The 23,764-nt window shown below is 39.0% G+C and overlaps 2 protein-coding genes and 1 long non-coding RNA gene across 3 annotated transcripts in view; 2 read left to right on the top strand and 1 right to left on the bottom strand.

Annotated features, from left to right (window-relative positions):
* Positions 1-107: 107 nt before the first annotated feature.
* On the top strand, positions 108-7,930 carry vapal (VAMP (vesicle-associated membrane protein)-associated protein A, like). The gene is made up of 6 exons (XM_008334640.3): positions 108-503; positions 3,813-3,965; positions 4,842-4,945; positions 5,298-5,378; positions 6,150-6,332; positions 6,766-7,930. The coding sequence occupies exons 1-6, from the start codon at positions 446-448 to the stop codon at positions 6,925-6,927; spliced, it is 741 nt and encodes a 246-aa protein (XP_008332862.1). The 5' UTR covers positions 108-445; the 3' UTR covers positions 6,928-7,930.
* A 1,240-nt stretch (positions 7,931-9,170) lies between these two features.
* On the bottom strand, positions 9,171-23,656 carry LOC103396519 (protein APCDD1). Its single transcript, XM_008334639.3, has 5 exons — positions 21,587-23,656; positions 16,352-16,541; positions 15,640-16,165; positions 10,816-11,137; positions 9,171-10,052 (listed from the first exon to the last, which is right to left on the bottom strand). The coding sequence occupies exons 1-5, from the start codon at positions 21,636-21,638 to the stop codon at positions 9,589-9,591; spliced, it is 1,554 nt and encodes a 517-aa protein (XP_008332861.1). The 5' UTR covers positions 21,639-23,656; the 3' UTR covers positions 9,171-9,588.
* Positions 9,975-23,764, top strand: part of LOC103396520 (uncharacterized) — a 33,748-nt gene continuing 19,958 nt past the window's right edge. The window contains exons 1-3 of the long non-coding RNA XR_523360.3: positions 9,975-10,090; positions 10,279-10,377; positions 12,581-12,629. This is a non-coding gene — a long non-coding RNA (uncharacterized LOC103396520). The remainder of the gene's footprint in view (positions 10,091-10,278; positions 10,378-12,580; positions 12,630-23,764) is intronic.

Raw genomic sequence — 23,764 nt, 5'->3', positions numbered from 1 at the left:
ATGATGTCAGACTTCTTTCAAAACTTAATTTGGTTCAACATCAAAGTACCTTTTGTTAAGTGATCTCATAATTTATATTTCAAAGAATACCATACATTACTTAGACAACAGGGGACGCTAACAAGTAAAAAATAAAAGTGAAGAATATTACAATGAAAAGGCCTGACTTGCTAAGGAGGTCAATGTGAAGTTTCGTGTCATCCCATAAGGTGTTTTTCCTCCGCAGTCTAAACTTTTCCCTGGACTATAATCTTATCAGTTGCCGAGACACGTGGACGCGCATCAGCAGCGGCGAGCAGAGGCGCGCTCCTGTATTAGTATCCACACTGGTTCTCTCTCAGACCTCAGTCAGCGTTTGACTCAGCGGTGGTAGCAGGGGATCTACGGATTCCACTTGACAGCTACTCCTTTACACCAAAATCGAGTGCATCCCCGCAGCTAAAACATGTCAAAGTTGGATCAGATTCTCGTTCTCGACCCTCCCTCTGACCTTAAATTTAGAGGTAAGTACATGGAGATATCTTGAATGGAGTTCCTCGGTCATGTATTTCCTTCACTGAGCGTATTTCGTCGCTACAGAGCTAACTAGCATTCACCGCCATTTTAAGTTAGCTACGGGCCGCTGGATCCTTGCAATGAAGTGACGTGGATAAACCGGCGCTGCGTGTACGTGGACGGGCTTTCGGTCGTGACAACACCCGCAAAGTGGCAGTGGAATGTGGGGCAGTGAGCTGAGTCTCACCCGTGGATTTTAACTGAACGCCGTGTTTGTCAGCGAAAACAGTTTAGCAGAAACACGACCTACTGATGTAGCATTAGCCTCGGCTAACAGCTAACGGCCCATAACCCGGACGTTATACAGGAGGAAATAAACTTTTTGTCTGACGACAAATGCATCGTCTGTACTTGACAGTTATTCACGAATCTGTGTAAAAATAATTCTATGTCGTTGACTTAGCGTGACAACCTGTGTGAACGTGTACATTTGGCTGACGTTGCTTCGTTTTTCCTGTCAGCTGGAGTTAAATCTGTTAGCCTGTCCACAGAGACGCTCATTTTTAAATCAAAGAAAACAACGGTAATTTATACATGTAATCTTTGCTGATTCGAGGGGGATTTATTGACCTGACAACTGACCGAAATTTTACCCCCGATCTCCATTAGTAGCAATACGTTTTGTATTAAAATCTCTTGTATGTAGACTTTTCATTTATTGTATCCAGTTCTAGTGTTAATTAAGAGCTTGTTTTTTTGGTCGTTATAAAATAGTTAATAGCCTAGTTGAGCATGTTGTTGTCTCCTGCCTTTTCGATCTAGTACTAATTATAGTTCTGTTGTAATTGATTGAAGTTGTGAAGCTGAGTGACACCACTTTTGTTTAAAAAGCGACCCATTTTCATATTGTACAACTTACATAATGTGTTAATCTAAAAAAAAAAGGCCGAACTCCAGTTGATGAACAGCTGTGTGCATGGATCATTTTTAAAGCTGATGAAAATGGGAAAACTTGTTTTAAAACAAAACAGGAGCAGCCATTTTTGTTACAAAATAATCTGCAGTATGACTTGTGTAGGTAAAACTTTGTGAACACTGTATATACTATTAGATACTATATCTAATAGCTATGACACTGTATAACTCTGTGTACAGTATTTAAGTTGAAGATTGCAGTAATGTCTTTGTGCTTGTGGTTCCTCCCGACAATTATGTAAATTTGATAAGAAGTTTCCTGATAGATGTCCTAATTTTACAGTCAAGGGAGACCAAAGTAACTCAGGTGTGCACTATTTCTGTTGGAGTAAATGTTCTTGGGCATTCACCCTCCTAGTTGTTTAAATTACATTTGGTCTTACTCTGCCTTATTCTATTTTTTTTCTAAAGCTAACTATCATTTGATATTTATCTAGACTGTACTAGCAACATTAAATATGCTAAAGCTATCCATATGCACTAAATTAAGCCTATTGACAGCCTGATGTTTGTGAAAAAACTGATGGTGATTTTAAGCACGTGTCCCGTCTCTACCAGTTCACTCGAAGTGAAGGGTCATTAGTGCATTAGTGTGTCATGTTTGGAGGTTCTCTTTTAGATGTTTTCCTGCAAATAATTGTTAGTGGTTAGGACATCTAACTTAGTTAAGTTCTGTTTCATGAACCTTGGCCCTTAAAAAACCCCACATACCCCGTATTATGTTGGCCCCCTGACTCTACTTTACTCTACTTAAGAAGAATTATATCTAAATATTTTTAGATCCATAAGAATCTTAGCTTTTAAGTTCAACAACTCCTACTTTTCTCTGTTTAATGAAATATGTTTATTCTTACAATTCCTGAACTCTAGCTGTCACCACTGCTATTTGTTGATCAGGCAAAAATGTGCATCAGACTGAACAGTCAGTCACTTCATTGTGAGAGTGCCACTGATTTCTCATGCATGACACTCATCACTCTCTACCACGTTCATCCATTCTGCCATCTTCATTGAGTTTAAGGTGTATGGATTTCTATGGTTTGTGGAGTAAAGAGAAGATGCATTAATTAACAAACATCTAAATTTGACCAAACAGGAAAATTTCACATGTATTAAATTAATCATGTGTTTGTAAATGAAAATACTACCACATTCTCTTTATAGTTAACAACAGATTATATAAACATTGTTGTGATCATGAATTGATACTAAAGGAAAAATAAAGAAGATTTCAATTTAATAATAAACATTATAGTCATGGAAAATTGTTGTGCTTTGGTCTTTCAGTGGAAATATGAGAAGATAACTGTAGCTTCACTCCTGTCACAGCAGCAGAGCTAAATTGGTCTATGTGTATCTGAGAGTTGGTCTGTTTTAGAATGCCTGTTGGGATTCCTCCAGCAAGCTGCAGGGGCAGCCCTCTTTTACTTGACTGAGTATTTTTAGAGCAGGTCTGGCCTGGAGGACCCTAACTCGGCATAGAAGAACCAAGATAAGAGAGATTGTGCTAACGCTGCTTGAGCAAAGGTGGCATCATGGAGTTAGGCACTGATGTAGGCAGCATGTGTGGGTGTGTTGATGTGCACATCTCCTCACTGTGCTGTCTGTTTTAGTCTTAGTTTAGTCCTGGGTTAGTGGATCTGATGATGTGCAGCTCATCTGTTGTTGAAGAATGACTCCTTTTCAGCATTGCTCTGTTTCACATCATACACTGCTTTTGCTAATTAAAGCAAAATCTTGTTTAATTCAAATTTTGTTTTCTTTGACATAAGTTATTTTTGATGTTGTGCTAAATGTAGCCTTTGTGGACCTTGGTGCTGTTGCTGGGCGAAGGTGGCAAATTATTGAATTTGACCACAGGCATTGTGGCAGCATTATCTAAAAGACGAGTCTGGTTGGAGACAAGTTTTATAAATCCCTAATTTTATTGTAGGAATTGCATGGCACAAGATTTAACTCCATAGACAGTTGGCAAAACATTGTTTGTAAATGTAGACCTTATCATGGCACCCACACTGATAGAACCATGCATCATGGGACATGTTTTTCCATGGTAATTGCGTTGATCCAGTTTGAGATATTGCTGATTTGAGCCATCAAAGCTACATGGTCTTGACCCTGGTAAAGACATAATATGAAGCCAGCTCTGTCACAAGATGAAATCAAACTGTTGGACATGAGTAGGAACTGACAGTCGTTTTTTTAATGAACCTGAGATGTTTAGTCAAACTATTGGATCATTTAAAAATTGAATTTATTTGTGTAAAGGGTTTTAATTATTTCTGGAACCAGAAGTAATCATAATGCTTGTTACATTATTTTTATTTTTACTCTTTCTGAAGGTCCTTTTACAGATGTAGTTACGACCAACCTCAAACTGAAGAACCCCTCTGACAGAAGAGTGTGTTTTAAAGTGAAGACAACAGCACCGCGCAGATACTGTGTGCGACCAAACAGTGGTGTCATTGAGGCCGGAGCCAGTGTCAACATCTCGGGTACGTGTTTTTTTTATTTATTTTTTTTATTTTGAACTTTAGAGAAATGTTGTGTGTGGGAGAATTGATTGTTTACCTAAGATGGGAATTTGATCAGGGTGAAATAAAATTATCTGCATCACATGTTTGCTAGAACTGAAGACATCTCTAAGTGGCTGAGTTTGATCACAGGGTAGTGAAGTTGTAAAACAAACATCACAGTTTCCAGGGTTGTTTTTTATTCTTTTTATTCCCCTGTGGTCAGTCAGACAAACTGTTTTGTTGCAATGCCAATAAATAATGTAATATGTTGTCCTGGTGCATCGGATAGAATTCAATTATTCAATAAATAACGAATGAGAAGCAAAATGAGATTGACCCTTTATTATACAAGACCTGAGTGGAGTTGTCTTAGAATGAAGGTCAAGGTTTCAGCGATTATTACCACAAATTCTAGTAAATGGTCTAATCAGTTTTTATTTTATTGAATTTAAGTAGAGCCTAATTAAAGGGTTTATTTGTAATTTGTCACAGTAAGTGATGTTCACATCCAGATATTTGGGCATTTGGAGTTGAAAATAATCCTGTAAACTGAAAAATAAAATGGAAATTAAACTGTTTTGATTTGATTTCTATTATCATTAAACCTAATCTCTAGTAGTGAAATTAAAATCTGCTTTTGATGCAGCATTATTTTATCAGTGATTTAGGTACAGTTACATTTGTTTTTTTCTTGTAATTTGTTTGTGTACAGAAGTTAAAATCTTTATAATTTAATATTAAAGTTATTAATATACCCAATTATAATTCTAAAACATCTCTGACTGCAAGTAGATCAGAAATAATACCTGTGTTATATTGTATTAACATTTCCTTTGCCATGTCTTGGTTTTTCAGTTATGCTGCAGCCCTTCGACTATGACCCCAACGAAAAAAGTAAACACAAATTCATGGTGCAGACGATTTTTGCTCCACCAAATGTTTCTGACATGGATGCCTTGGTAAGGGTGTTTTTTTTTTAAGTCCTTACCTCAACATTTGTTATGAAAACCTCTGTGTGTTTGATTTAAGAACCTTTGTTAAACCAAGTTAAGGCTGAAGGTAAAAACTGAGGTGTGCAGTAAATGAATATGAAATTGTTTTTATTATTATACCTGGTATTTTCAAATCATCCACCAGAGGGCAGCAGATGCACAGTCGTTTAAACATGCAGTTTTGAATGAAATGGAGAAACGAGTTTTACAACTAATAAATTAATTTACTGCTGTTTTTCCATCACTTTGACAACATGACTGATAATATATATGTCATAATCTAATATATGTCTCAAATATATGATTTACTTCTCAACAGTGGAAAGATGCTAAACCTGATGATCTCATGGATTCCAAGCTGAGATGTGTCTTCGAGCTGCCTTGTGAAAATGACAAAATGGTAACATTATTTTAAAATGCTTTCATAGAATAACTGTGAAAGTTAAAAAAGATATTTTTATAAATACAAGGTCAGATCACACTGGTGAATATTGTCGATACCACAACAATGCATGCTTTTTGTAGATGCAGAATAAGCCCCACCATGTTGTGTAAAAAAACTTTGGGGTTTAGTGACCTAATGCTGGCATTGAGTTGCTAAGACATTTTGCATTACTTTTTAAGTTACATTGTAATATTTTGTCAACTTATTAATATTGCCTTGGAATTTGTCACAAGAGCAAATGATGTACTCCATCTTTGTGCCGACTGTCACCATGTACACAACACTGGTTGTATTTTATACAGTCCCTCATTTCCCCATGACCTCATTTTGTCTGACCTACAAAAAACCCCACATCCAAGATGGCTTCTTCAGGGCAGCATGTGCTTGCTGCTCTCTTTAATCTGACGCTGTGAGCTTCTGGGCCTCAGGACAAGGTAGCTATTCTTCTGGTCCAGGCTTCAGTCTAGAGGGTTCTCAAACTCTCTGCCCAGGAACAACATCTTGCACTCAAAACCCCCCATACCTGGCCCGGGATTAAATTGTATTTATAACTTTATTTTAAACTATATTTTTGATTATTAAAATAATTTAGTTGTTCATTGAAAACTGGGGGTGGGAGGTTGTATCACGGTGGCAGCAGGGTCCCTGGTCTAGAGTTTGACCAGGCAACTTAACTCGGAGCTGCGTTTCATTTCAGTGGTTTTCTTCTATCCCTCCCTCTGACAGAATGACGTGGAGGCGACCAAAGCAGCGCCGGTGATGAACTCTGCAAAGGGTGATCCATCAGCGACCACTGTGCCTGCAGCCACCGCACAGCTGGATGACACAGAGATGAAGAAGATGATGGAGAAGTGCAAGAGGCTGCAGAGTGAGATCAACAAGCTGGTTGATGAGAACCGACAACTAAAGGTCAGACATGTTGGAAAAAGACATCTCCTGGTTTCTCTGTCTTCAACTAAAACATTATGAATATCATTTAATTTAAAAAATAAGTAAGTCATTCACAGCAGGACAATTTGAACCACAAGTTCAAACTCTTACCTAATCATGTCGCCAGATGGAGAGATGTTTAGATTGGTTGTTCACTCCAGTTTGGCCACAGGTGTGAATGTGAGTGTGAACGACTGTTTGTCTCCATATGGCCCTGTGATGGACCTGGTGACAACTGGGATTGGCTCTCGCCCCCTTTTGGAGGACGACTACATATGAAAGTGTCCTCACTCTGGACCCGGACTGTTTGAACTCGTCCTGTCATAAACATTACATTTCTCTGCCTTATTGAATGTTTTAACTCGTTTCCTGGGAATTAATTTTTTTCCTTAATTTGTCTTTTGTCCTGCAGGACGATGGTGTTAGGATGAGAAAGGCGCCGCGCTCAGACCACATGACGACAAACTCGACCAGCCTCCTCGGCCGAGAAGCCCCCACCGCCTCCCTGCCCTCCCTCCTCGTTGTCATAGCAGCCATCTTCATTGGATTCTTCTTAGGGAAGTTCATCTTGTAGACTGGGAGATGCATGCCTTGGTTTCACAAACCCCTCTCCCCCGGCTCCAAATTCAACAAGGCCTGGAAAAACCTCCAAGTCTTTCTGTTGACTTTGCCATATCATTGGTAGTGTGGCCTACAGTGAACACATCTGTACAGCATCATTTGAAGGCAACACATTTTTACAATTTCACACAGTTAGCACATAAGAAAAGTGACAAAAAAAAAACAACAACGATTGCTTCATTTTGTTTTGTTTTCTTTGTGGCTGGAATTAAAACAGGTTCATGTGATGGGAGAGTAAATAAAGTATACTGTAATTCAACAAGGTTCACCGAGTGAAGAGCAAGCAGTCCAGCAAAATATCATCCTTTTGCATTTCTCTAATTCTGTTTTAAGTATAACTCAAATAGGTTTCTTGTTAGCGTTGTTTTTAAATCCTTTTAAATAAAAAAGGAAAGAACTTCCATCACAATGACTGTGCTACCTGTATTTTCTCTGGATTGTCCCAAAGTAAATTTGTTCATATTTGCACCAACTTGTGTGGACGGCATCTAGATTTTTTGCAGATATTATTATTATTATTATTATTATTATTATTACTACATTTGCACATAGGTTCAGCCATGTCACAAATGTCCTTAGCTGTAATTACAACTCATAGGCCTCATGGGGGTGCTACACTACCAGTCTTGATTTCACAAGTTAAATTTATGATATATCATGTCTCATATGCTACAGCTTTTCAACTTGTAACTTTTGTACACATTGTTATAGAAAACAAGAGGTCCCTCTGTTTTTTTTTTCATCAAAACTGTAAAAGTTATTACAATTATTTATTACCACTTTTCTTTTTTTTTTTTTTTTTTTTGCTCGGTTGACACCAAACAAGCTCCAGTGCGTCCTCAGACTGTCCTACAAAACAGAGAAACTTGAATCTTCAGTGCATGGAAGTTGACTGTTTAAGGTGCTGTAAAAACACTTGCAATTTCTTGCTAAATAAATCTTCAATGTTCATTAAATATTGACAGTATCGTCCGATCATGGTTGGCCTTTGTAAAATGTCCCAACTGCACCTTGGCTTTTAAGACGTTTTTTTTTCTTCAGGTCTAAAATATTGTACATACCATATCTTTCCATAAAAGGTGGAATAGTTAAAAAATTCCAAGCGACCGATTAATATTTAAAGATAACACTACCCTCTGGTGGATAGTTCAGTCATTGTACCAAGCTATTCACGTCTCACTTGCATGTAACTTGACTTCATTGTCTTAAGGTTTGTAATATCAGACCTCATAGGATGAAAATGGTAACGTCGCAGAAGTATTAGAAGCTATATGTGATTTACTTACTAATTTGTCTGTTTAATTTGTCTGTTTTTTTTCAGTGAATATCACAGAAAAAAATCAGTAGCCACTGTTTTAAAATGCATTATCTTCTAATAGTAAATCTTAAAAGTAAACAACATGGCCCGAACTGTTGTTTCCATCACAGAATAATTTCTAGAATATTGTGGGCACGTCCTTTTTCAATAACCTGATGCAACTATTCGTACTTGTCCTTCTTTTTTAAAAAATCTGTTCAGGATTTCGCCAGTTAAGCTGCAATCTGTGCGTTGCGGATCCGGACCACAACGCGTGAAACGCGGCAGTACCACTGAAAACAGAGGGGGCGATGTTGCGCGATATAACTCGTGTGTCCATTAAAAGAGAGAAAACTGACGTCGGACCGGAAATGAAGGACAAACGTAGCTAAGAAGTAAATACAACTCCCCGGATGTCACCGCACATTACACGTGCTAACCAACGCCCCCCCGTCATATTGAAGAGGTAGTAAACATATTATTATAGCTAGTAGTGTTTGCTCTGTCTTGCGGTGTTTTACTACAGTACCAAACTCTGTAAACTAAATAAGTGTGCGCCCCAGTGAGGAGGAAGAAAACGATAAACTAGTGATTCACGGTATGGGGAAAAAGAAAGATGGCGCTCGAATAATTTTATGGGGTTTCTTTCAAATTTGTTTAAAAATGTGATGTTTGCTCTGAGTTCAGAATGGTTCAGTTTGAAGTTGAAAGACCTAATCAGATAAAACGTAACACAGCTCAACAGGTGACAAAAATAAGAAACGGTCAGGTGTAAACAGTGTGTTTACACCTGTTTTAATTAATCTAATTAGACATCCAATTTGAATAAGCTACTTCTCTTCAGTCCATCCTATTCAATACATATGTGATAAATAACATTAAGAAACAAACCATTTGTATAATAATAAAGAATTGCTTTAATACAAACAGAAGTTCAATTTACTGTAGACAATGATTCACGAGTAGAGTATAAACTGTATCTTTACTGTCAGTGTGTTGGAAAAACATTGTTATACACCAGATATTGTTTTATTTGGTATGACTCACTAGTTGTCAGTAAATACACTGTATGAAATACTTTCAAGTCTGTGTGGATATACAGACATTTTTGTGTGTTTTTCCAAACGCAGACAGAAGTCAGTCTTTGGTTTCCCTGTAAAGTGCAGTGTCTGTGGTGCAGCAGTTTCAGAGTCTCTGGTAACTGGCAAGGAGTTCAGAGGATCAGTGCACCATTCGTCATCCTCCTCAGAAGTTAATATTTGTTCATAGTTTTTTTATTATTTCCTCCTTTCTGACCTGTTGTTGTCCAGCTGCTCTCTAGCTCTGACAGGAAAAGAGTAAAGATGTGAGAGAGACAATCAAAGTCAGCGTGACCACTTCCTGGCTGTCTGCGCTCCACCCACTGCAGCCGTTACGGTGCTGCAGAGGTCCGTCAACATCACCTCCAGGGCTGTAGTCAAAATGATGGCTGCTGGCCGAACACTGCACCAGGGGCATCTGGTAGGATGTGGCCCGCTTCTCTGGCTGGTCCGGGCTGGAGCCGTCACTGGGGCGCTGACCGTTGTACAGCAGGTAGCTGCCCTGGGCGTCCTGCTCCATGCGAAAGAGTTCGTACTCGGTGTGTGGGAGCTGTATCCCCAGTGCCACGCATCCGTTAGTTTTGGTGACGTCCTGCTCCACACCCACCTGCCATGACCCCTGTTCTCCACACTCGTCACCGCTGAAGACGTTAAGGAGGGAGGTGGTGGCCAAGTCCATGGGCGTCACTCTCATGTGATTCACTAAAGAAAAAACACATCAGGAGTTAGCGGTGTTAACAGTAAGAAACCCTCCTCTACCCAATAGTCCTCCAATAATATATTAATAAATATCTGTATCTCCTCACTACTCCACATCTGGTCAAGAAAACATTTTCCAACTTTTTGCCGCTATTTCATTTGTTTTACACTGTTGACTTTGTTTACTTCTGTGAAAGTAATTTGTTTCTTTGTCAATTTCTCTCTTTAGTTCACTGGACTGACATTTTCCTACTGAAACTGAGGCAAACTAAGACCCATGTTTTGAGGCAGATCTGAGATCAGCAGTTTCTGCTGCACTAGAGTTCAGGTGAGGTTTTCTAGCTATTCAAACAAAACTACTTATCCTATAGGAACCAACTCTGGTTTGTTTGAAGCGGACCAAAACTGATGAGATGTAAAGTGACCCTTAAATGACAATGATAAAAAGACTGAGTCTAAAGGCTGTGCCCATATTCCTCCATTGTTGTTGCAAAATTACTTTTGATAAGTTACAAACCTTAGGTGCATTACTGCCACCTACTGGGCTTAAGTGTGTACTTCAGGATTACAGAGTGCCAGAAGTTACAGAAATGTGATAAAATTATTTTTTAATTTGTAATATTCTTTGTAAAATTAAAGCATTAAATTTCTATCCATAAATAAACTCTGCCCTACATTTCATCAGTACCAAAACTTCTTATGCAGTATCTAAACATCAGTGATGTCACTTGATAAATGACTGTGTTGATTTCATTTGTGCTGCTACCTTTGAAGACAAAGTCTGTCCCACCCATGACCCGAGTGGAGTGGAGTCCTCGGCTGTAGCGCCCTCTGGCGTAGATGGTGAAGGTGGGGTGTTTACAAATGGGGTCGGAGTAGTGGTAGTAGTAGCCCTCCCATGTGTGGTTTTTGTCATGGAAGATGAAGTGGCGGGTGAGGAAGAGAACCTCGGGGCGGACCTCACACCGCTGGCTCACCCACTGACCGTACAAACCCACAGTGATGTCGGCACGTGGGGGCAGGATGGGCGGGTGGAACTCATCGGAGCGGTAGATGATACGACAGACGATGCAGCTGTTGTCATGGTTCTGCAGACAAAGAGGGATGAGGGGGGATTATTCAAATGATTAATATATTATTTGCAACGGCGTTTGATTTTACCAACCAAAATATCTTAAGACAGGATGAATTTTAAATAAAAATAATTATATTTCTCCAAGAGTTTTTTACTTACCCATGCAAATAATAAAGAGTAAAATCTTATATGAAAAGCTCGGAAATGTCAAGGTCTTTGTGGGTATGTTAAGAAAGTAAGTAAAGAAGGACCTCCTCTATGGTGTTTGATGAAATATCTGTGTGCATGTGGTGGCTGCCTTTTTAGTCCAGCATGACTAAATTGTGTCATGAAATCCACATGAAGGCTGTCTGGCGCCTGTTCAGAGGTGAAGGAGGATAAACTATTTCCTTCAGCCTAAAACCTCAGGGAGGTTGTGGAAACCAGTGGAGGTTCCAGCAGTTTCCCAGTGTGATCACACACAGTTTTAACAGTAAAAGGTAGAGGTCTGGTCAAACAATAACCATTATGCACAGAACAGTTCCAAACAACATGAAAATGACCTGCAGTCACTGGGTTACTGATCAAAGGTGTTTCCTCTCTTGAGTGCACGTTAAAGCAGCATCATGTGACCATGCGTCCACAGATCTGTTGGCCTCTGGCTGCAGACCAACCAGAGGTCCAGTTGGATTTAGACCAGGAAGTCTTAATACTGTGTTGAATAACAATATTTTGTCCCAAAAATCAGCACAAAGGTCGTTGTTATTCAGTGGTGGTCATGAGTTAAAGCCTCAGCTCCTTCAAAGTTTTTTCCCATTTCTTACATGAGACCATGGATCCCATGGCGACAAACTACAGCTTAACTTTGCATAAATAAATGGAAAAAGTGGAAAACTTGAGGGTCTAGCACCAAACTGTATTAAAAATAATAACAGTGTGTAGTTTTGAAGAGGTCAAGGGTCAGATATTCCTGGCCAGATACAGTGAGGTTGCCAGCTAAAAAAAAAAACATCTACCACAGAGCAGCAAAGCAGGAAAGGAAATGGATTTTTCCCCACTTTAAATTTAACATCATATGCAGTAGACATAAAATAATGTCATCATCTTTGAATATGAATCTCAGCAGGGAACCTTTAATCTTTTCCCCAAAAGCCTCATTAACGTAAGTACTCTATGTGGCTAAGTGTGACTGTGGATGAGAAGTTGTCAAACAAAGGCTGGCAGCCCAGATATGGCCTGCCAGGTTTAGCAGTATGCTAATGTAGACTTTCTCAACCCTTTGAGACCAAGATATTCTACCTTACAGTTCCATGATTGTGTTCTACTGTAGTACATATACTGTATATACACGCAACACTGTAGGTGCTCTTAGCAAGTAGGATTTTGTTTTATAAATGTTTTATTTTTCTATTGAAATGAGTTTTTATCAATGTTTTCATGCTGTTTGTTATTATTAAGTGATTGTTGTTCTTTTCAGGATGTGTCACTTGACTTCACCTCTTCTTAAAAGAAAAAGTTCAGTTCAGGTAAGTCTTAAATTAATTTTCTGGTTAAAATAATAATGGCCTTCCTGTTATGTATTTTTCTTTGTGTGTATATATATATATATATAAATTCATATGTGTACATTTTATATTAAAAAAGGGGTTTAAATCATTTTAGGAAAAGTGATAGTTATTTAGTGATCAGTTATTTATTAGTTATTTATAAATTTAAAAAAGGTTTGATTTATTAGGTTGAGTGTGTTTGCAAACTGAATTTCTGTCCCATTAGAACATCTGGTATGGTGTAGATGTTTGGACACCAGCAGCTTTAAAATAATAATAATAATCATAATCATCATAAATCAGTCCCAACGCAGTTGAATAAATATGTTGCTGAGTTTTTTCCTCAATATCTCCCATTGTCTAATAGTTTGTTTTTATATTTAATTATAATCAACAAAACCCTTAAAATTTTTAAATGAGATTATCCAGTAGTTTATCCTCTCAGCAGTGATATTATCCCTTTACTGGAAATGAAGACATGAGGAGTAAATTAATTTACCAGCCTTTTCTAAACACTAAACACTGAGCTGCAGCCACACACAAACAAACGACCAATCGGAGTCACGGTAGACGAGGAAGATTTTTCTAAGTGAATTTAACTTTGGCAGCCGTCCATCTGTTATCTGGGCATTTTGGGGATTACCACCACAGTTCAGAAGAGGACACGGTCTAGAAGCCAACACTTTATGAGGAACAGAAAACACATCAGGCTTTCAAAGAACTTCTTAGAAAACCTAAGAGTGGCTGATTTTGTGTGCATGTGTGTGTTTGTGTATGTAATATGGACACTACGGCAGCAGCTTATCTGCAGAATGACTCTCCGGGGATTCTTATCACGAGTCCTCAGAGAAGCATTAAAGCTGCACCAGAGTTGAGTCACTGTACGAGGGACGTGAACAACGTCACCCAAACCTAAAAACGCGGTTCATTCCTTAATACGTGTTATTATTGGACGGTCATTTCTGCAACCAGGCGACAGAAAACACAGCAATGAGCTTAAAAACAAAATGTGCCGCTCCGCCTCCATCACTGCTGAGATCCACCCCATGACCACAAATTACTGGCACCGGCTTCAGATTAGGGGATTGGATACTCACTACAGCCATAAAAAAACCTAGAAAAACTGGTTACACTGAGAAGTGAAGGAAGGAGTGAGGTGTTCTCTAGTCAGGAGCAGCAGGAACATATAGATCTGACGAGATACTTGACTGTGTATGTGTTCCAGTGAGAGGTTAAAGCTTCACAAAAACATATTTAAACTTTAAAGGTGCAGTTATACTACATCACAGAACACTGCAGTAAGGCTCTGTTTACATGTACATGTACTGGGGTCAATACGTGGAATCACTGGAGTTCTGTTCATTTTTGCTTTTTATCCAAATTAGGTCAGAAGCTGAATATTTCTTTTTCACTTAAGGTTGTTTTTTAAATTATAAATCATTATAAGATAATGGGTTTCACTTACTACTAGTATTAACAGTATTGCTACTAATACTACTAATACTGGCTGGGTTTCACTTACTACTAGTATTAACACTATTGCTACTAATACTGGTTACTAATTATACTAATTATTTATATAGATAAACATATATACATTGTATCATAAATAACAACTATATCAACAATTATAATAGTATAATAATGAATATAATTCATATTTTTCTTGGTGTTATTATTATTATTAAATAACACAAAAGTGTCATGTGCTATTTTTTTATTTACTTGAATGACTTAAATTTCTGTTTCAAAGATTGGACGTTATATGAGCTAATGTTGTTTCTGCAGCCACAGCACTCATTTAAAATTAATTCCATGTGAAATTGAGTGAAAAGTAATTGTAAAGTACTTTTTAAAAAGGCATTTTTTATTTATTGGGCAAAAATCTACCTTTAAATCAGTCACAGTTCCACGTACGTCACCATGGCAAAGTTTTGGCTGAGTGTTAAAATAATAATAAAAAAATCCCTGTGCAAAATTAAGTTTTGAGCCCAGAGCATGCATGTAACCAGAGCCACTGCACACTGTCTGGAATAACTCCACAATACGACCACATTATTCCAATTTCTGGGAACAGCACATGTTGATCTCTCTGGTTGGACAGCTTGCCTGCGTTGGCAGTCGAAGCTGCAGCAGGCAGTTCCGGTGATTACAGCACCACAGGGGAGCTGCTCCCATCACAGTCACTCAATCCACACTGTTTACATTGTGATCAGCAGCTCCCCAGCCTGTGTTTAGTCACAGAGCAGTGATCTCTATGGAGGAGGATGACAGTGAAAAACCAGGGCAGAGAGATGTAAAAGATAATGTATTACAGGTGCAAATGTTGAGGTGTTAAGAAAGACAGGCATAGATTTGATTTGAGGTATTTGGATAACAGTTCTATGTACTGTTACACAGTGTAGCAGGTCAAATGACCTTTGGCCCAATACCAGAATGGGGCCCAGTGGTTGGGAACCTCTGGTATAAATCTTTTTTTTTCTCAATGGACAATGTTGTTGAAGAGTTAGCAGCTCAGAAAGACACACAAACGTTATTCTCACGTCAGCACCTCTAACATCACTTCCCATAACCTGCACTAGCCCTTTAAGGTCAGTCCAGACTTTCTTTATTGTGTGTGGTCTGTGTGGTGTGGATGCTTGGCACAGCGGGAGTGGAGTTCAGCGGAGGTTATTCACTGGGGCAGAAAACAAAACTGGTGTGTTCCAACAAACACAAAAGAATCTGGGCGAGTGGGAAGGTTTCCTGTCGCGCAGCTGAGTGGTTTTTTTTCTATAGAAAAGTCAAGACTTTTCTGCATGTTTGCAGCCGTCACTTGAACACAGCTAACTGTGAGAAGATCCTTGTTAAAACACCTCCAGTCCAGGTGGTCCTAGCCAGTGGTTCCCAAACTGTATTCTTTGTTTCTATCAGAGTCATTCAACTCAGAAAAGCAACAGATTTTAAGCAGCTGTAAGTCACACCTCCAGAGGTAACACGAGAAACTGACCTTGGTGTTCTGCAGAGCCGTCTGATAGCTGGTTGGTTTGTAGTACAGGCGCTGTGAGGGCTCAGTGTGGATGTCTCCTAGAAACAGCTCCTCCACCATGTGGTCCAGGTTGTGATGCCGGTACTGTTTCTCCACCCTCAGCAGCTGCAGCTCGTGCATGGCAAAGTTGAGCTCCTTGGAGCAGTTGTAGCAGCCCTCCTCGCTCCACAGCTCGTAGTTGACATTGGGCTCCCAGGGGCCCTTTACTGCCCCTGGGCAGCTGGGGAGAAGCCTCTGGCTCAGGTCTTTGGCCACGGTGGCCGTGTGACACACCATCTGTACGTGATGGAGGTTGTACTCTGCCTCGGTGCCTCCGCGGATGATCCAGGAGACTTGACGCAGGCGCAGACGCCCTCTGATGACCAGGGTGTACGTGGGTCGGGTGCAGTGGTTGTCCTCGTAGTAGAACTGATGAGCCTGGAAGGTGTTGTTAGGGTAGAAAATGTAGGAGCGAGTCAAGAACTCTGGCCCTGGTCTCACCTCACAGCTGAAACAGGAAAAAAAGACATTATATTATATTATATATGGTATTATATTATATCTGATATATATTCTGACGTAATTTTCTTTTTGATTATTTGTTTTTTTGATTATTTCGATTACTTCGATTGTTATTATTATAGCCTATGTCTGTTTTTATATTTTTTTGTACCAAAAGTGAACATTTATTTACCTGGTTGACACCCAGTGACCCTCCACGTTGGGGGGCATCTGCACAGTGATTCTCGCTCCATTGTGAAGATGCTTCAACATGTGTTGGCACCGAAAGTCTTTGACTGAACGACCAAGGCTTTTCTCTAGAGTGAGATGACTGGTGTGGCCGTCTGATGAGTGATGAGGGGACCCCACTGCCCAACCTGGGGCTACAAAAAGACGACATCCTTTGAGTGAACAGTGGCAGAGAATAGGTTGCACAGAAATATAGCTGTATTTGGGTATTTTTGCAGAAACAGTGTTTTGAAGTAGAAGCTGCGGCTTTGTTTACGTGAAATATGGGAATAATACTTGTGCCCCCCCTTTTGTAGAAACCCCTTTGTACTACTTTAAAACTCAACTATTTTTTAAAAATTCACTTTGGTATTCAGTGCTTTAAATGCAGCACAGAAAATATAGAACAGTTAACTCACAGCCTGATATTAACGATGTTATGACAGAAAACAATCTAATTATGACACTGTCTCATTTAGTTCCTATATATTCTTTAAAGTTTGTATTGGTAATAATACTAGAACATCTTTGTGCTGAAAGGATTAAGGCTTGTGAAGGATTTGTTTACAATGTTTACAGGAAGTACACAGGCAAACCACAGTGTCATCAGTGTCTTTCAGCAGAGTTTAATTTGGATCTTAAAAGAAAATCCAAACAATAAACAGAAGAAAAAGTTCCAATTTGGCATATATATATATATATATATATATATATATATATATATAAGTCATACATTTGAAGACCTAACAGTTGACGCCTTGATTCCTGGTGTACCACATGAAATAACAATAATTTCAACAGTGGGCTGAGCTTACATGGATAAAATGGCAAAAAATACAACACTTTCAAAATTTGCTGCCTAAAAAACTCAGAGACCAGACCAGGATTTCAGGATGATTCTCTGATTTCATCCAAATTTTGAAACACGAAGACCGTGCATTCAACTCTTTCTATCAGACCCAACATGCCTGATGCTATCATTTAATGCCAAGGAATGCAGCTGTGGTCGCTGCTTTGGTTTTCATTAGAAACTAAAGCACCACCACAGGGACAAAGACGTCTGATTAAAAGATTCTAAAATCTCTGAAGATTCATCCACTCAGATGGTGTGCGTGTGTGTGAGCTAAGAGGGAGAGGTTGCGTTTGTAATGTCACATGACCTAGTGTGCTAGTGTGAAGCGTCCAAAGAAACATTGTGGGTTACCCTGTGGGCCACTTCATTAGGTATATCCTGCCAGTACATTGTTCCAGAATTCTCCTTCAAAACTGCCTGTAACCATAAAGGCGTAGACCTGACATCATGCCTAAAGAATCGCTCAGAGATTTTTTTGTCTTTCTTGACATGATAAAACTGCTGCAGGTTTGTCGGCCAACGTGACATATTTTCTGTACATACCACATGAGGATTTACATAATGGAGACACATTTTTTTGGGATAGTTGATAGTGTTGTGGTCTCAAGGAGCCAAAGGTTTGTAAAGGAGAATAGTTCTTGAACTTTGCATCACTAACGGAACCAGGACTATGTAACCTGTGGCTCCTGAACCACATGTGACTCCTTAGCCTTTTAGCAAGGACTGCGTACAATGGACAAACTCTAGCCGGACTGTGCTTTAGACAATAATGACTGACACATTAGAGCAGTTTGATGTCATATATTATGAGTAGATAGGGAAATGGAGATGAACGAGGCTGTTATTTTATACAGAGAGTTAGCAGAACACTGTAATGTTAATGTTTCCTCAAGCTGATGTTCAGGTGTCAACAGTTGTGCAGTATTTTGCTGCATGTTAACTGTGTGTTTATGTCTTTAATTTTCTTTATTGCACCTTCGGCCACTCTGGGTCTTTACTTGTTTTCCAGTGAGGAAAGACCCTGAGTGGCTGCCAACAACCTGTTTTTACGAGAGAGCGCAGCACCTACCTGTGTGTGTGTGTGTGTGTGTGTGTGTCCTGCCATTAAAACTGGTATGGTATTTAAAGCAGTAAGGACTTTGCTGAGGTGAAAAGGTGTGTGAATGTAGTACGCATCTTATGACAGGACAACTTTGTAGAAACTGACCCCGACTTTCACATAAACACGTTTAGGTCTAATGTCTGGATTTATTCTCGTACAAAGAAATCCCTCAACCACTAGAGGTGTATGGTGGTGTTTTCATCTGCAGGAATAAATAAATTATGTGAAACAGAAAAAAAAATAGATTAAAAAAAATTGGGCGAGTGAGAAGAGATAACTTGCACTGCGGTGAATTCCTGTTAATGTTAAAAAAAAGCATTTAATAATGAGAAACTTTTGCCCTTACAATTGTGATCAAATCCTGAGTTACCATAAGATTCTTACACCCAAATGCACTTAACTAAGTTAAAAATAAGTGTGACAAAAGGAAAAGTGATTTATTTTTAGAAGCCTTTGATTGGCTGACAATAGCCACCACTGCCAATAACAACTAACCTTTGGCTGTACCAGCAGCTGTCAGTCTAGAATACCCCACAACTCTTCTTCAGCAGATGGGCATATCATCACATGATCTAAATGTGGTGCTCATACTGTACACAAATGTCAGGGGTGGACATATTTGACCCTGCTTCTGAAGACGAGAAGAAGCTGAAAGCTTCACAACAATTCTGGACTTGAAACGCAGATTTTTTTTTTCTATTACTGAGTAAAAACTTTACAAGTTTACTGCTGTCTTAACGTGCAGTTTTCCGGACAGTATTATGTGTGTGTGTGATTCCTGCTAACAGGAAACACAAATTACAAATTTGTGTAAAAATGGATATTAGTCTCCCATAAAATATTTTAAAATAATATATATACTATCATTGATATTTTACAGTATCAGTAAGTTATTCATACAGATTATTTTTGCAAAAATGCAAACAAAAGATTCTTTTCACAACAGCACCACCTTCAGGGCAGAAGGAAGGGCTGCATAATTTCCCCCAAAAAATACATTTTAATTGCAAATAAAAGACGTTCTCAACAGAAGCAGCTGTTGCTGCTGCTGATGTCATTTTTCTATAGCAATAAATCCTATTTGTATTTTTTCAGGTTTTTGTTCCCCCCTGTTTTTATACCAGCAAATTACTCTCTAATCTGTAAATACATTTAAATAAATGAAAGAACGCCAAGAACTGTGGTTTGGTAAAAATATTAAAGCGCTCATAAAACATACTTTTCTTATTTCCTTTTAAAGCTATTATAAATTTAGCAACAAATCTTTTTTATGCGATCAAAACCAGACACTGGGCAGCTGAAGGAAAACAGACTGACAGGGACACAAATGAGGAAAGGATTAAAAAAGGGGTCAAAGTGTAGCCTTATTTTAAAACTGCTCTTTGAAAAAAAAAAGCCTTCTTTTTCTACTTCCAAACATTTAATGATTTATTTATATGATACAGTTGTGGCTGCACTTTTATATCTTTACACAAACTAATAAAAACAAAAATATTCCCTCATTAAGGCCAGAATCTAGAATACTCGCGATCTGCTGCTGCTTCTCTCACAAACTGCTGCTCTTTATCTAAATCAAAGAGTCAAACTCCCAGAGTCTGAAACCACAGAGAACATTTCCAGATGGCCTAATTCCACTGGTGAGGTAACAGAACTGGGACCCCTGACAAGCAGAGAGACTCCACAACGTTTATGGGAAAAAAAAGAGTACCAAAACGCAGACCAGACAGAGGACTGTTCTTTGTGTTTTCGCAGAAATTGACAATGACCATGAAGGACATGAAAGGAAAGAAAAACATGACACTTTATGGTAATTTAAAACCAGATGTGCAAAATAAAAGTGCAATCTTTTATTTTGAAGTATGACAATGAATTCTTAAATTCAAAGTCGTATCTACTGGGTGTCTAGGAGTTTTTACTTTTTTTTCATCTGTAACTAACATAAATGTGTGAATATTTTGTCTTGAATATTTTGAAAATACTCTGATGATACTGCAGATTTTGGGTCACATCGCGTTGTCTAGCAGTTATGGTGAAAGGATTGGGCTTTTATACAGAGGTTTGCCGGTTTGAGTCCGTGGCAGGCTGCAGTGTGGAGATGGATGTGTTAAATGCAGAGGACAAATCAAAGAGCCATGCTGATCTACTGGAACAAAAGACATTTAGTTATAATTTATACTATTTTTAAGAAAAAACTGAGGTAAAATTTGAATCTTAGGACATGACCTTCTAAGAAACACCGGTTCAAAACATGGTCCAGTCCTGTCGAAATCTTATCCTTTAGTAAATGACAGTCAGTGTGAGGTCACTGCTGCAGTCCTGGCAGTTCTTATTTTACAAACTCCACTGTCTTTACTGTTGCCTTGAAAGACAAAATGAGGTTTTCTCCCTCAGTGAAATTTACAGCTCTCACATATCTGGCTTGTCTGTACATTCTCATCGCCACGGTGACAGCCTACAATAACACGCCACTCCAGTGACTGTTAAAATCACTTACGCACACTTAAGGGTAAGTGGACTCTGAAATACCGTGTCTTTTATCTTAAGCCGGTCACTTGAAGTTACAGATGAATGTTGTCTGGGACATGAGGGTGAACACGTGGGCAAACCAGAGCCTTAAGTATGAAACCTGTTGACTGTTTGGAGACTGATACTGTAAAAACTCCTTTGACTTTGAGTACTGTTTATTTTGAACAACTTGTCACTACTAACTATTGCTACTAATATTACTAATCATTAGATGATAGAGATAAAGATGATAAAGAAAAGCAGAAATGGAAGAGGAAGAATTAGAAGAAAACAATAGAAAGATGAAGAGAACGATGATAAATAGGATGAAGAATAACATAAATACTAGTAATATTATTTCTACTTTGAACAATAATCATAATTAGAAGAACAAAGAAAAACGAGCAACAAGAAGACAAAGAAATACAAATTAATGTAAGAAAATCAAGGGCAAAAGAACAACGTTATAAAGATGAAGAGGAAGCAGATGGTGATGATGAAGAAAACCACACAGAGGAAGAAGAATATGAGCAAAGATGGGAGGAAGAAAAAAAAGTGTAAATAACAAGGTGGCATTAATGATGATGAGGATGAAGAGGAAGAAGATGTTCCAAAATAAGAAGGGAATAAGATAAGAAATAGAAGGAAGAAGTAGATGAAAAAGATGAAGATGAATAGGAAAGATAAGAAAAAAAATCATGATAAATGATTGACGAAAGAAGAAGACATTGGCATCGTACCCAAAACAGCCAGCAGCAGCAGTGCAGATGACAGAACCATCCTGCACCACATCCTTGGAGACGAGAACAAACTTGACGGCTCACAGCTCAGTCCGGTCTTTATGCAGCGTCTTCCTTTATTCCGTTCTTTCCTCGAGATTCTTTACATTATGGATCCAAAGCGTGGCGCGCTGTTATCCAAAGATGCCCGAGCGACATCGTTGGCTCCGGAGGAAACTATTCCGCTGCGCTGCAACAGGTCCAAAACAACAGAGCGAAGAAGGAAAAACAGTCTGAGACTGCAGAGAGATTAGAGATGAAACATCATAAAAGCGAAATCATTCTGTTCGTGAATTTCACGGAGTTTTCGCTTTTACGCGCGATCCCCGTGCGTCCTGGAATGTTAGTGCCGTTTGGGAGTGTGTTGACTTCAGAGAGAGGACTCGCCTCACACCCGCCTCTCTATACACCCTGTGGGCGTGGAGCGGTGCGTGTGTGTCTGTGTGCGTGTCTCTGTGTGTGTTCGAGTCGAGTATGAGACATGAAACATAATAACGTTTCATGGTTTTATTCTAAACCAATCCAAGCTGAGTCAGCGCTGCACCACGTGTGTTTCCCCCCCTCGCTTTAGACAGTGAGTTCTCCTTAAGTTAAATTTGAATTTTATACCATTTTAATTCAATTAAGTTAAAATTAAAATGATCAGATCCGCAGTGTCTGATTAGAAAACGAACCCTTCAAGTAATAAAAATCTTTATCACGGTCTTTTTAAGGTTAAGGTCATTTGCAAACCAGACCATTAAATCCAAACTTCAAAGTCTAAATTCCCCCCACCGACCCCGTCACACCTGTCCTGCAGCAGCTCCACTGGCTTCTGATTCAATATCACATTACCTACAGTCACCGTTCAGGTTATAAATCTATCATTGATTCAGTTTAATTCAGTTGATTAATTTCATCGTCCTCCAAGTTTTGTGACGGACACCACATATTTTTACAAAGATTTTCTTGACCGTGGCTCTTAAATTCTAATGCACCCTGTCATCAACTCGTCTGTCTGCCCAGAGGGAGAAAGAACAAAGATTTAACAACACCTGTGTGTGTGTGTGTGTGTGTGTGTGCGTGCGTGTGTGAGACCTTGGCCTTGAGTCTCAGCCTCTTTCCGATTCATGGCCCTCTGCAGTTTTTTTTTTCTCCCTCTCTGATCTTTTGACCCTCAGGCGACTCTCCAGCTTTTTGGTCTTTCATCCAGTCAGAGACTGATGCCTTTGAACACCGGTTGTGTCTGCACTAAAGCCCCCAAAACTCCCTTTTCCTTCAGTCATTAAACTAAACATATGTACACAAATACCTTACTTACGTCAGTTTGACTGTATGTTTATCTAAACATCCTGAATGGACAGGGTTAAGCAGCAGTGGTACTGAGTCTGTGTGTCTACATCCATCACTGTATCATTGTAGTTACTGATGCAAAACTAAATGAAGGTTTAAAGGTCATCTGCTTGACCTTAGGCACAGAGATATTTGTTGTGTGTCCTGAATGTTCTTTACTTTTTTTAATGATAGAATAGTTTGAAGATTGTCAGAGAGATGGAGCTTCTGTTCTTTGTTAGCTGGTGCAGTAAAAACTCTAGGGTAAAAAAACACATCTTTTTGTGAACTCCATGTTGGTTTCCTCATTCTGACTAAAAGCACATAAACACACATAAACTTCTTGACTATCTTAGAGGCCTGTGAACGCCACTCTATAAAAACACACACTTGGCTTTATTTACTTAAAAGTACAAAGTTTGGATAACATATAGTAGGAATTCTACTTTCAAGTATTTCATGTACTTATCTAGTAATCCTTCATTCCTCCATCAAAGACCGCTGGTCCAGGGTTGTAATTGACTTCTATTGTTTGGAGTCTTAACCCTCTTGGACGTCCACCCCAGTGTGGAACAAGGTATTTGCTTTTTTTCCTCTAATCCTGGATTCACGCTCTGTAAGTCCAACCTTCTTTTCTCCCTCGGTGCTTTTTCTTCTTCTCATGATCTGGGAAAGTTCAGGAGAAGATCCGGACAAATGGGATGATGGGATTTGGGAGAAGCTCAGAAATGCTATTAAAAAGGGGGAGACATATAGAGGGATGGAGCGAAGGCAAGGAGGTGAAACCAGGAAGCTTGTTCTGGTGTATTGACCCCTGTGAGACTAATC

Source organism: Cynoglossus semilaevis, chromosome 20, assembly GCF_000523025.1.
Source record: "Cynoglossus semilaevis isolate Cse_v1.0 chromosome 20, Cse_v1.0, whole genome shotgun sequence".
Lineage (NCBI taxonomy): Eukaryota > Metazoa > Chordata > Actinopteri > Pleuronectiformes > Cynoglossidae > Cynoglossus > Cynoglossus semilaevis.
The sequence above is the reverse complement of the archived record's forward strand: the minus strand, read 5'-3'. Positions and strand labels throughout refer to the sequence as shown.

Bases quoted from the DNA above. Each gene is read 5' to 3' on its own strand.
- LOC103396519 (XM_008334639.3), bottom strand. From the start codon at position 21,638: ATGTGGTGCAGGATGGTTCTGTCATCTGCACTGCTGCTGCTGGCTGTT. The intron at 16,166-16,351 runs GTAAATAAATGT...TTCCTGTTTCAG, and splicing joins GGTCACTGGGTGTCAACCAG to CTGTGAGGTGAGACCAGGGC. The intron at 11,138-15,639 runs GTCAGTTTCTCG...CTTTGTCTGCAG, and splicing joins CGGCTCTGCAGAACACCAAG to AACCATGACAACAGCTGCAT.
- vapal (XM_008334640.3), top strand. From the start codon at position 446: ATGTCAAAGTTGGATCAGATTCTCGTTCTCGACCCTCCCTCTGACCTT. The intron at 504-3,812 runs GTAAGTACATGG...CTCTTTCTGAAG, and splicing joins CTCTGACCTTAAATTTAGAG to GTCCTTTTACAGATGTAGTT. The intron at 6,333-6,765 runs GTCAGACATGTT...TTTGTCCTGCAG, and splicing joins ATGAGAACCGACAACTAAAG to GACGATGGTGTTAGGATGAG.